We start from the raw sequence: 13181 nt of genomic DNA on the forward strand, positions 1-13181 counted from the left end.
GGCGGCCATATTGCATTTTTACGTCACTTGGCCAAATGGGGACACTGCCACGTTGGTCTTATAACACGTTTTACTCTACCTATGATAATCTAACTGAATGTAAAGTGGGATGTTAGAATCACATTTTCCACCATTTTACCTTAATTCTCCTACACTATATGGTTCTATAAAACGATCATTTCTTTCTTATTTCACTTGCAGCTGTACTACGTGTTTTATTCGAAGATGTTTTGGTAATAGCCATTTAAATAGCTCATTTGTACTTGTAGCAGGTGTACGCTTGGTGAATGGTGCTACCAGATATGAAGGAAGAGTTGAAGTATTTCATGATAATAGATGGGGTTCAGTTTGTGATGATGGTTTTCATCAGAAGGAGGCGGCTGTTATCTGTCGCAGTTTGTCATTGCCAAGGTAACAAAGTACCTAATCTAATATTGCTTAGAGTGAATACGCTACCGCACACTTCTCATAAGTAGTCATTTTGGAGGATAATCGAACAAAGGTGTTACGTTGTCTTTCTTTTTTGTGTTTTTCTTCTTTTCTTTTTCCCCTCTTTTTAGCTCCACTATAACGTTTGACAGCAGAGCTTTTCTGATACCGGTTTGTCCGGCGTCTGTCTCACAACTTTTCCTTAATAGGAAGCCATACACCAAATAGTATAGGAGTGGGTCAAAGTTATAGGTACATCCAACAGTTCATCCCACAGTTGAGGCTACTAAAGTCTGAACCAAACTGTTAAAAACTATGATAAATTGGTCTCCTACTTTTATTTTTCGTTAGATTTTACCCACATTTTGTCCAGACAGAAATCTTGAAAAACAAACATTACAATGATATAGATTCCGCATACAAGATGATAACCATGTTAGCTATATCGACTTCGCTGAGATCGCATAGGGTTAAAAGCATGTACTTTTGTGTCGGATGCCATTTTGACTTTTTATGGAATATTCTCCAAGAGGGGTGAAAGGATATGACTTAATCTAGCAACGTCATAAAATGTTATGATATAAAAGCAAACGTGATGACGTCATATTTTTAAATTAGTGTTTGTTTAAATATACCACAAGCGATCATTGATTTTATATTAATTATGTCACATACTTTGGAGGCTTTCTCCCCCCTCTTGAAGAATATTCCATAAAAAAGCAAAATGGCAAACGGCAGAAAACTGCATGTATTTTGCCATATGCTATCTCAGCGAATTCGATACTGGCGACATCGTTACTGTCTCATATGTGGAATCTGTGTCACTGTAATGGGTTTTTTACAACTTGTGTCTGGACAAAATTTTGGGAAATGTTACAATAATTAAAGGTAGGATAGTAATTTATCGTAGTTGTTAACAATTTGGTTCGGACTTTAGTCCTGTCATTGGTAATAAATGTGAGATTTTTTCTTGAGATCAAAATGTTTTTTGGCCAGTAAATTTTTGTCCCTCAGCTGCTGTAGATTTTTTGGATGACATGTTCGGTCGTCTGTTCTGCTTCTCCACAGGAGCACATGGAAGAAGGTAACCTCTTATGCCTGTGCTGGTTCAGCATGCTGTGTCCAGTCCTTAGTCAGAACATGATCACCTGTTCATGCCGAGTTAGCTGGAAATAACCATCAGTTAGTTTCGAAGATCTGTAGAGTGATTTAATATCGGTTTTCATCTCTTCATATGTTACCCAGTTATCCTCCTGTTCGTTAGCTGCACCCACTTTTTCGAACTAATTGAATTATGTTGTGGATATTTTAAATTTCTATTAGATTGCAAAATTTAAAATAGAAATAGATCATTGAAAATTTAAGTCTATCTTTCCCTAGAATTTTGATTGTATAGTTCTAAAAATTAGTATAAGTATTCTTTTAAAACAAAATGTATTATTATTTTAATATTTTAAATATAAATTTAATATGAAAATTTAAAATTCTCTCATTTCCTTGGTTTTTCATCGAATTGTTCTGAAACTTGGTACTATGATTCTCTGGGGCAGTCTTCACAAATTAATAGAGACATATTTTGCAATTTTAGAATTGTTATTAAACATTTAAAACTTAAATAGAAATGTAACATTAAGTAGTATTTTCAAATTAATGAATTAATGAATTAATTATCTACTACTGACAAAATTTAAAATTAAATATGTGAGCTCTATAGGCTGATAGGCCACTTGGTAATGTGTATGAATGGTTAAGGTACCAGTCTTTATATTCACGAACATCCTACGTTTGTCACTCATATCTGTGAGTACCTTATAACAAAATAAGTAGTCAGTGCACATGACCTTCACAGAGTGATGTGTTATCAGTAGTACAATAGCTGGTGTGAAATGATTTAAAGAATGAATGAATGGATAAATGAATGAATGAATGATGAATGAATGAATGTATGTTTAACAGCACCCCATCACAAAAGTACACATCGGCCACTGGGTGTTAAACAACGGTAAGTAGAGATTTAAAGATACCTGATGTTAATTGATTGCTAGTTTTATTTTTTTATATGTGTGAATTTATTGATGTATAACAGTCAAACTGTATAAAATCGCGTAGCACAACGAAGCGATTTTATACCAAATTGGTGACTGCTATACATCGATAAATTTACAACAAAATGACAAACAAGTCTTATAATTACAACCAGCACAACCTATGCAGTTAAACCTACACATAATTCATACATCTGTTTTACATTATTTTCATGGTCTGTTTTATATAATGACATCCCACTTGACGTAACAACGTCATTTTCTGAGGACGTGTTTAAAATCCTTCAACTACCAACTCTATTATATGCAGTTTGTGACATCAATAAATTCATTAAAGCATTACAAACAGTTCTTATATAATTACAAACACAGGAGCGGGTGCAGAGGGTGGATTTCGGGCAGTCGACTCCTCCCCTTAATCAAGCAAATTTCCCTTTTTTCAATATTTTTTTTCCTGGAAAGCATGTCTTAACCCATCATAAACTTCGCTAGCCACAGTTTAGTCCCCTCCCACTTCTAAAAATTATGCACAAACAACTGAATACACCATATTTAGTTAAAATACACATAAATCAGCTTCTAACGTCCTTTCCGTGACCTGTTTTATGTAATGACGTCCCAGCTGGCGTAATGACGTCATTTCTGAGATTTATCGCAGGATAACATTCACTTTTGTTTGGACGTCGTCCAATCAGAATAGAGTAAATCACATAACAGCGGATGTTTTGTAATTATATATTGATACCTTTATTTGTTTGTGTACATAGAGACTAACTAGTTAATGGCAAGCCTCGCGGAATTTCCCATTCTTACCTTCATAGGATAAAGCCAATATCTTACGTCATCAACTATTTATTATTTTTATCTTGCAGACCATAAAGTTCAGGGGAAGAGCTATTATGTCTGTTATTTTGGCTACATTGTACGATGAACTAGAGATCAAATGAGTGATTTTGTAATGTAACTATGCATGTGATGTCACATGAGTGACGTCAAAAAATAATATACAGCTACTACACATTTATCTGTCAATAGAAACAGTTGTTGCTGTACAAATAGAGGATTCGTCACGTATGCATTTTAATATGAAAATATCTACATTAATCAGGTATGTGTCGAGGCTCTGATTAACTAGATGAGGTTGATCTTTTACATATTGAAAAACACGAGTAGCAAATTTCATTTATCCTACAACACTTCTAAAATAAAATTTTCATTCAATATTTAGTAAACTACAGTGCTGAAGTTGCCTCACGCATTTTATCTAAATCTTATGAAAGCGTTATACTCAGGTATACCGGTCTTGTTGGCTTAGAAAAAAATTACCCATTGACGGCAACACATTATTACCTAGATACCTTGGAAATTTGCATATTCTTTTAAATCTGCATACCATTATTAACCGGGTTAATACACTAAATTGTCACATAGGTTTATGACATGGATATCATGGGTAAGTTATAGGATAGAATATTATATATGGTTAGATTCCAAACAAAACTGTGATTTTGTTAGTACTTTCCACAATCTGACAGCATAACGAAGGTTCTTTGTCTTTTCACTTGGTTTCCAGTCATAATGCACAGGTATATGGAAGTGGTCACTTTGGACGAAGTGTGGAACCGATATTGCTAAAGAATTTTTACTGTGAGGGATATGAACAGCACCTGGATCAGTGTTACTTCAGTTCCTGGTACAACTCTGACTGTCACCATGGAAACGATGTAGGAGTCAGCTGTCAATGTAAGCTGTTTTAGATAGAAAACACTATCTGGAACCTTAGAGAAAGTATTAGTTATTAATCATTATATGACGTATTAATAACAGTAGCCGAGGAACATGCCCTCCTATCTATTTCCCTGCTATTGTTCTCGGAAGGCTGAACATGCTAATAATAATCACTTGTTAAATAATGGACTGGGGTGCAGTTTAAGACCGAACCACCATTAGTTATTTGGGGTCTCATATATTGTCCTTGTATTATTATCTTTACCAAATAACAAATTTACAACAAACAAACAAACAACAAAAACAAAAACAATTCAGTTGTTTAAATCAAATGTCAAATCTATGTTTTATAAAATTTTAGATTTAGTTTTGTTTAATTTAGTTTGAGTTATTTTGCTATACATTCGTTGACCGGCCTTGTGGCGTTGTGGTTAGGCTGGTAGGTACTGGGTTCGGATCCCAGTTGAGGCATGGGATTTTTAATCCAGATACCGACTCCAAACCCTGAGTGAGTGCTCGGCAAGACTCAATGGGTAGGTGTAAACCACATGCACCGACCAGTGATCCATAACTGGTTAAAAAAGGCCATGGTTTGTGCTATCCTGGCTGTGGGAAGTGCAAATAAAAGATCCCTTGCTGCCTATCGTAAAAGAGTAGCCTATGTGGCGACAGCGGGTTTCCTCTAAAACAGTGTCAGAATGACCATATGTTTGACATCCAATAGCCGATGATAGTGGCGTCTTTAAATAAAACAAAAGTTTTTTTACTTGATACATTTGTTATTAATCCCCTGTTCAGGCATACATTCTGATTTGTGTTTTTGTATTTTGTAAAACGCGTTCCCCATCTGTTTCTGCATGTTGTTTTATTCATTCAACGGCAATGTTATGCTCGAAGCATATGATGAAACTTTATAAAGTTAATATCCATGTATATAATAACTAACTTATAGAATGCTTTTATGGATAATATAGACAATAATCACTATATTTAAGCCTGTACGTAGTGTCAGATCCTTTGTTTGTCAATAAACGGTGATGTAACAGCCTAGATGTTTTTGATTGGTTGATACTGTTGCTTTGTCTGCATTCTATCAAATCATATTGGGTTGGGGGTGGGATATTCGCTTACACTAGCGTACCTTGTCTAAAGCCCCAGTCATATACTACTATACACGATTTTTGCCCCGAATGGCCACAAATAGCCCCAGTCCTATCCTACAACTGTTGCTTCCGAATTGTAGCCAAAAGCGGCATGAATCGGCTTCACTCACGACCTCTCTACGACTAATGCAAGACAATACTGAGATTGCACTACGTTCTTGAAGCCAAATTCATTACGAATTGCAATGACATAGTACGCCTCCACTACGGTACTTTGACGAATACAGTATGATTCATCACAATTTATCTGGAATGCGCCATGAAGCTACCACTGTACTAAGACTCCTCGTGACTGTCTCCCGGTTTACTCTGATGTCCGCAATACTCGCATATAAAGGCCTGCCAATCAGCCAAGTCCCACGATTACACACACACACACACACACACACACACACACACACACACACACACACACACACACACACACACACACCACGACTACCAGGAATGTGTCTACGGTGCACCTACGGATATGCACGATGCACTCACGACAACTTTAGGAATGTATCACGAATTGAAACATTCCAAGAATACTCCCGACAGTCTTGAGCATGATAGAAACTGTCGGGTGCCTATCCATACGTTCCACGAATACTGAAGAATGACCAGGAAGCCGCTAGGGTCTCACTACGCATATCCAAGAATAACCCCAATTGTTCAAGTCTTAGCCATTCTGGGCAACAATCGTGTATATGTGACTGGGGCCTAACACTTGGTTGGAGTCCTGTCCTATTCCACAAGGAGAAATATCTCGAAGTCAGTGGAAGGGAGCGTTACAGAGTGTTGTTTTCCCATTGTGAATCCAATGGGTGAAAGTGCACCATAAATCCAAATAATATACTTAGGCCTACATTTCTTATCATCTTTGATTTCTAAGTAAACGTTTGGTGTGACTTTCGACGATCAAATAGTAATATGGCGGAAAAGCCAGCTATATTAACCCACCGTCTGTTAAAAAATGAGCAAGTTGAAACATGTTCAGATATGTTAAGCATATTCAGTGTGTTTCTCAACAACCTGTGATGTCACGGCCTTCACCCATTTTGATTGGTTAATACTGTTGTTTTGCCTACATTGAGCCAGACCAAACATTGGTACCATCTGAGGGCACCAAACAAAACTGTTATAACTGTTTTAGTACACCCTAGGACACAAAACTGCATGGTTGACTTTCCAATAGGGTAACTTTACCTCGTAATAATGCTTTTAACATTTATTATTAAGTAAAAAAAGTAAAGTTTGTTTTATTTAACGACGCCACTAGAGCACATTGATTTTTAATCTTATCATCGGCTATTGGACGTCAAACATATGGTCATTCTGACACTGTTTTTAGAGGAAACCCGCTGTCGCCACATAGGCTACTCTTCTTTACGACAGGCAGCAAGGGATCTTTTATTTGCGCTTCCCACAGGCAGGATAGCACAAACCATGGCCTTTGTTGAACCAGTTATGGATCACTGGTCGGTGCAAGTGGTTTACACCTACCCATTGAGCCTTGCGGAGCACTCACTCAGGGTTTGGAGTCGGTATCTGGATTAAAAATCCCATGCCTCGACTGGGATCCGAACCCAGTACCTACCAGCCTGTAGACCGATGGCCTGCCACGACGCCACCGAGGCCGGTTTATTATTAAGATGGTCATGAAATCCGAGAAATTTGTGTTTACTAAAGCACTTATAAACTTTATAGATCAGTACCCACAATGTTGCCTGTGGGTTTTTTTTTTTTTTTTTTTTTTTTTTTTTTTGTATCTTTCATAAATGCTCGGGATATAAGTTGGTTAAGGATTCGAGAGGTATCCTAGAGCATTTTGAAATATTCAAGATGGCGTGCATCACAGATGGCTGTCAAAAGTGAACTGGAAACATCTCCAATACATTATCAACTATGACCAAACTGTTGATGTTCGTTAACAGTGTTTTAGGGGTCAGAGGACTCATAGTGAACTACTTCCAGCTATTCAAGACATTGTAACATCATGTACATCCAACGTGGCCACCACCATAATAGTCAGAATAAGAACATTTTAATTTATCAACTATAGCTTGAATTGTGCTGTTAGAGATTGGGTTTTTTAAAATTATTATCCATCAAGGAACACATTTACACCATATACTAACTGAGATATTACATCATCATCTAAATCTAAGATGGCCATGAAAATGGTCGTTAGGTATAAAAAGTGACCATATCTTATATTCTACTTTACCTCAAACAATAATCTTTACTTCAAATACAACATTTTCTAGGGGGTAAGCAATTCAGTTCTTGCATTCACTTTCGACAAAGAAAGTTTTATCATTTCCAGAATTCAAGATGCTTACGAAATGATTCGTACCCATTGTGTGTCTTACCTGGACGATTCGTACACACTACCATTTTATACCCAAGACGATTCGTACCCAGTACATTTAGGACACATTTTATGTTGAATTGCACAATGATAATATTTGGTCTGTCAGTGTCTTAGTTGTTCGCTTTAGGGATTTTAACTGGGTTTCCTTTCCCAGGTTCAAACATGCTTACTGTGGGCACGGAAAGACAGTAATTTCTTTAAAAAAAAACAAAAACATTAAACCTTTATGATATTTGCACATATTTAATTAATCCACATATTATGTAAATGACGAGTATGACTTAATGTCGGATAATGTTAATAAATAAATAAACAGTAAGATACAACTCAAACAATTATAATTATACTAGTTTTTATTGAAATTAACATATTGTTAAAGAAAATATTAAATAAGAAATGAAACATTTGGCTTGCATAGCACTGAAATTGATAGCATTAATCAGTGTTAACAGCGTGTCTTGTGTATTAGTGCTAATGCGTTAGTGATGCAATGCAAAATTGACGAAATACAGTGCGAAACATCCATATACATTTGTACACAAATTAAAATGTCAAAACATCTGTATAATAATTATAATTGTTACCATTATTAATAAATAATCCAAGAATAATAACGGACCCGGCAATAAGCATTATATAAAACATAACATGTATCTACCCGTATTGCATGTGCTATGTTGTATTCTATTACACATGTGAGTATCTACCCGTATTGCATGTGCTATGTTGTATTCTATTACACGTGTGGCAATGTACCCGTACTGCATGTGCTATGTTGTATTCTATTACACGTGTGGCAATGTACCCGTACTGCATGTGCTATGTTGTATTCTATTACACGTGTGGCAATGTACCCGTACTGCATGTGCTATGTTGTATTCTATTACACGTGTGGCAATGTACCCGTATTGCATGTGCTATGTTGTATTCTATTACACGTGTGGCAATGTATAGCGTCCTGGCGGGGACGAACCAAATACCTTCAAAAATCACAGTAATCATTTCGACTGAATGCAATGTGATATGTGAAAATCAGGTACTAACTGCACCCCTGTATGCACTGACGTGTAATTTGTCACTAAATATTTCTATTTAGGCCTAATAATATTCATTTCACTTCAACTTAATTTCGTGCTTACATCTAATTAAGGTACAAGGACGCTGTCATGGGCAAACACCTCAGCTATATGGGCTGTCTGTCTAGGAGAGTGGGTTAGTTGTTAGTTGGTTAATGGTTAGTAAAAGAGAAGAGGGTGTAGTGGCCTTACACTGGGTTGGAGCCAGTGTCGGGCTGTGAACCCTGTACCTACCAGCCTGTAATCCGATGGCTTAATCACTGTGCCATCGAGGCTGGTCCTAATATTAAATTAAGTACGCCTGGATATAAAGGGGTTAATACCTCATGAAAGCCCTACGATGTAATAACAGCCATCAAATGGAGCCGCATATTATAATCGCCTGTTTTAGACTTTGATATATTTTTTGGCTGACAAAAGCGGACAGGTGTTAAACATGGCCTTTTGCCAATCAACTAATTAATGGCATTAAAATTCTGTCATATAAATGTTGACCGACAAAAGCGGACGGTTGTTAAACATGAGAAAATTTCAGATCACTTTTTCTAAAATATATACACTAATTGTCACCATTTTATTTTTGGTCAAGCATGTAAATTTGTTCCCAAATATCAAACCAGTGCACATTTGTTTGGCTGAATTAAATTGTATTATTAAACTAAATGTCTGTCCATCATATTTTCCCTTCCCCTCATCCTCTTACTATGAGAACAATCCCTGATTTTAATCAGAGGCTTTGTCCACAGTAAGCGTGTTTGAACCATCGGGATATAAGCATGTTAATACTTACCAAATAAACAAACAAACATGGCCTCTTACCAATCAACTCATTAACGGTATTATCAAAAACACGGTTTGAAGTAAGCTATCATCTACAACGTATACTATAACTGAATCAAGAACATTCAGTAATTAAAACAAACAAATACAAAAATAAAACACACACACACGTATATATATATATATATATATATATATATATATACAGGAGAGAGAGAGAGAGAGAGAAGAATCAAGAGAGAGAGAGATATTATATCATTGTGATATATCATACATATAATATATATATATATATATATAGTATATAAAAAACAGTAAAAACACTCAGCTGAAGAATCAAGACAGACCAAACATTATCCATTGGGTTCAACATAAAATGTGTCCTAAATGTACTAGGTACGAATTGTCCAGGAACAAAACAATTTGGGAACGAATCGTCCTGTAACCTTCACGATGGCTAACTAAATGGCTGCAAAAACAAAGAAATGTGTTATATGCATCACCTAAAACCAACTGCAAAGTGTTGAGGGTGTTCAGTCCATTAAACAAATATGTACAGTAAAGTTATAAAGTTAAATAAGTAAAGTTACCTAAAATGTCATCTAAAGTAATAATTGTTAAGGATTCACCAATCTACTTTTAAACTATCTTGATTTTTTTTTTACATCATATAGACCAAGTCTATAATGCCAATCTGACTGTGATAAATGGACAAGTTGTAGTTAATAACTGATGCTTTGGTAAAGAATGGAACCAGGTTTTATTTTTGCCATTTTCTGTCTCTTGATAACGGATACATACATATATAATATATAATTATATACTCATCACTACATTTGATTCACCATGGCAATTTGTCTCGACAAACTTGTCCGACTTTAAGTTTTCTCGCCGTAACATTGTAATTACTAGTATATGTATCCTGTTATTCTGTTATATATGTAATATTACCAAAAAAGGATAGCCATGTCACATATAACAGTTGTTGCCCAGCAAAAATGATTAATGTTGAATATACACCACCCAATCTAACTATGCACAAACATAAAATATATCACCTTGAACACCAACATTACCCAGTCGGCGAAATTTGGTTAAACATCTGCATTGAATTGGAATGATTTTAGAGGGTGCATGGTTTCACTCTATGTGCAATAGTTACTTGTGGAAATAATTTAAACCTTCGTTTTTCACCAATCAACATCTGTACCATCTAAATGTAGCTTCCCTGGTGACTTATTCATATCAGCATCTACGTTTCCAGGTTTAATAGCTTTAAATGCTTCAGGCAGAAGTTTGCTAACTCTTGGTTTTGCAACCCTTTATATTATAGCAGCAGTAGTACAAATGGGAAGCAACCTTTTTCTTTGCCGTTTCCCCATTGTCCATTGTAGTTCTTGATAGTAGCTCTATCATTTGGACAGAAATCAGAAGAAGCATCTCTGAAACTAATTCAGTGTAGCTTTTTAACAAAACAGAACCCTTTCTAAATGTAAAATGTGGATGTTTAACAAAACAGTTGCTATATAATTTTCTGTAGGCTTTATGGTGCAAATACTAAAACATCTTCAATCGTTTTGTCGTTATTTGTATTGGTGAGAAATGTTGGTCATTTTGTTGTTTTTGCAACCATTTTGGAATCTTGGATTCATGCAGTGATAAAAGTTCTCTGAATTACAAAGTGAATACCAGAATTGAAATGCTTGCCATATAGAAAACACTTTGTATGAAGTATAATTTATTCTTTGGGGAATATATATACAATGTAAGATATAGTCATTTCTTTCTATTTGTGGCCACTTGCATGGCCATATTTGAATGAAATGTTGATGCAATTTGCAAATTGCAATAAATTACGATTTCCTTGTTAGAAATTAAGATTTGCTTATACATTGGCGGTCATCTTGGATTACAATGATGTTGCAAAGCCTTAATTAGCTGGGAATAGTTCAAAATTAATTTCTGGTGAATGTTGACAAGTGCATTTCAGTTTGTCTGATTAAAAGTATCTCTATTTGACATACAGAATAATACAAAGAAACGTTATAAAAGTTTAGAAAAATGCCCCCTCTCCACTAAAACTAATTTCCAGACCGTAAACTATTCTGTAGAGAAGTCCATCTTGCTGTTGTGAGATCCAGATACATGCCCCTATCAAAAAAACATTATTAAATTTGGTGCCCTCGTATTGTACCATTTGGTCAAATTTGGGGTCTCGGCTCATGGACTACATTCCACAAACAAGTTCAAATCTTATATACTATGTTTATATATACTAAATCACGTTGAGTTGGGGTATTAATACATTCCCTTACTATACTATACGCTATGTATTACATACCCTATCTAACACGTGGTGGGGACCTATACTGTCTCACAAAATACCTCTAAGTCAACGAAAGGGAGTGTTACCTAGTTTTTGCATTTGGCCGGGGAAAGCTATTAGAATGAAGTGTATTGGATGAATATATAAAAAAGATAGAATTTCGTTGTGAAATTCTATCTTTATATATATATATATATATATATATATATATATATATATATATATATATATATATATATATATATATATATGAATTTCTTATCGTGGGTGTTTTCTAAGTAAACATTTGGTGTCATTTGCGACAAGCACGTTTGACAATCCAATAGTAATGTGGGGGGAACCTAGACTTTATATATCCACTGATTTTTAAAAACACCGAGCAAGTTGAAACATGTTGTGACGTCATAGTCTAGTCATTTTGATTGGTTGATATTGTTGTTTTGACTACATTGTACAAACATGTCCAAACCTGTATCAAACTTATATACTGTGTTTATATCTAATAAATCATATAGTATACTATACACTATATACTCTATTTAAGACGAGGGTGGGGCCCTATCATATGGGGAAAAAAGTCAACAGAAGGGTAACCTCGTTATATTTTAGCTCGGGAAAACCTGATCTATTTTTAGCAACTCTTATCAAAGAGGCTCGATGGAGGCTCAGTAAAAAAAGCTCGGCCCATCCCATGTTAATCCAATTGGCAAAAGTGGCCCCGAATCCCCAATTTGACCACTATTTCACAACAAATAGTTCTTAGTTTTCGTAGTTTTCCAACATGTTAACATTAAAAAGTTCTTTGAATTTAAAAACACTGAACCGAATAATACAAAATGTTTTAAAACACGTTGATCTTTCATCCTTAAACTTATCACATTTAAGTAAAAAGTGAGACATGTAGTAGACACCATCCGAAGAGCATATTATGCCAGTTCTACATTATAAACTAATTTCACACTTTGTTTCAAACATTTCACAATAAGAACGTTCTAAGTGTCCCATATACAATTTAGTCCGAGTTTATAAAATACACTTTTGATGTTCCTATCCCTTTACCCATTGGGGTATTTCTCGTTCCAGTCAATGCTCCACAACTGGTGTAACAACGGTCGTGCCAAGTACTATCCTGTATGTGGGATATAAAACACCCATTGCTGGTAATTAATTGAAAAGAGCTCCCCATGGAATGGCGTCAGCGGATTTTAAAACTAATTATGTCTGTAGTCTTTAACCATATATCCCACTCCATATAACTGTAATTAAAACACTTTT

At 35.4% G+C, this 13181-nt stretch overlaps 1 protein-coding gene across 2 annotated transcripts in view; it reads left to right on the forward strand.

Moving 5' to 3' along the window:
* The window catches only part of LOC121386208 (Down syndrome cell adhesion molecule-like protein 1), a 152633-nt gene that overhangs the window by 19960 nt on the left and 119492 nt on the right, over positions 1-13181 (forward strand). For both annotated transcript variants that reach the window (XM_041517037.1, XM_041517038.1), the window contains exons 6-7: positions 270-411; positions 4048-4217. In XM_041517037.1, coding sequence (XP_041372971.1) covers positions 270-411; positions 4048-4217 — 312 coding nt within the window. The remainder of the gene's footprint in view (positions 1-269; positions 412-4047; positions 4218-13181) is intronic.

Source organism: Gigantopelta aegis, chromosome 12, assembly GCF_016097555.1.
Source record: "Gigantopelta aegis isolate Gae_Host chromosome 12, Gae_host_genome, whole genome shotgun sequence".
Taxonomy (NCBI): Eukaryota; Metazoa; Mollusca; class Gastropoda; order Neomphalida; family Peltospiridae; genus Gigantopelta; species Gigantopelta aegis.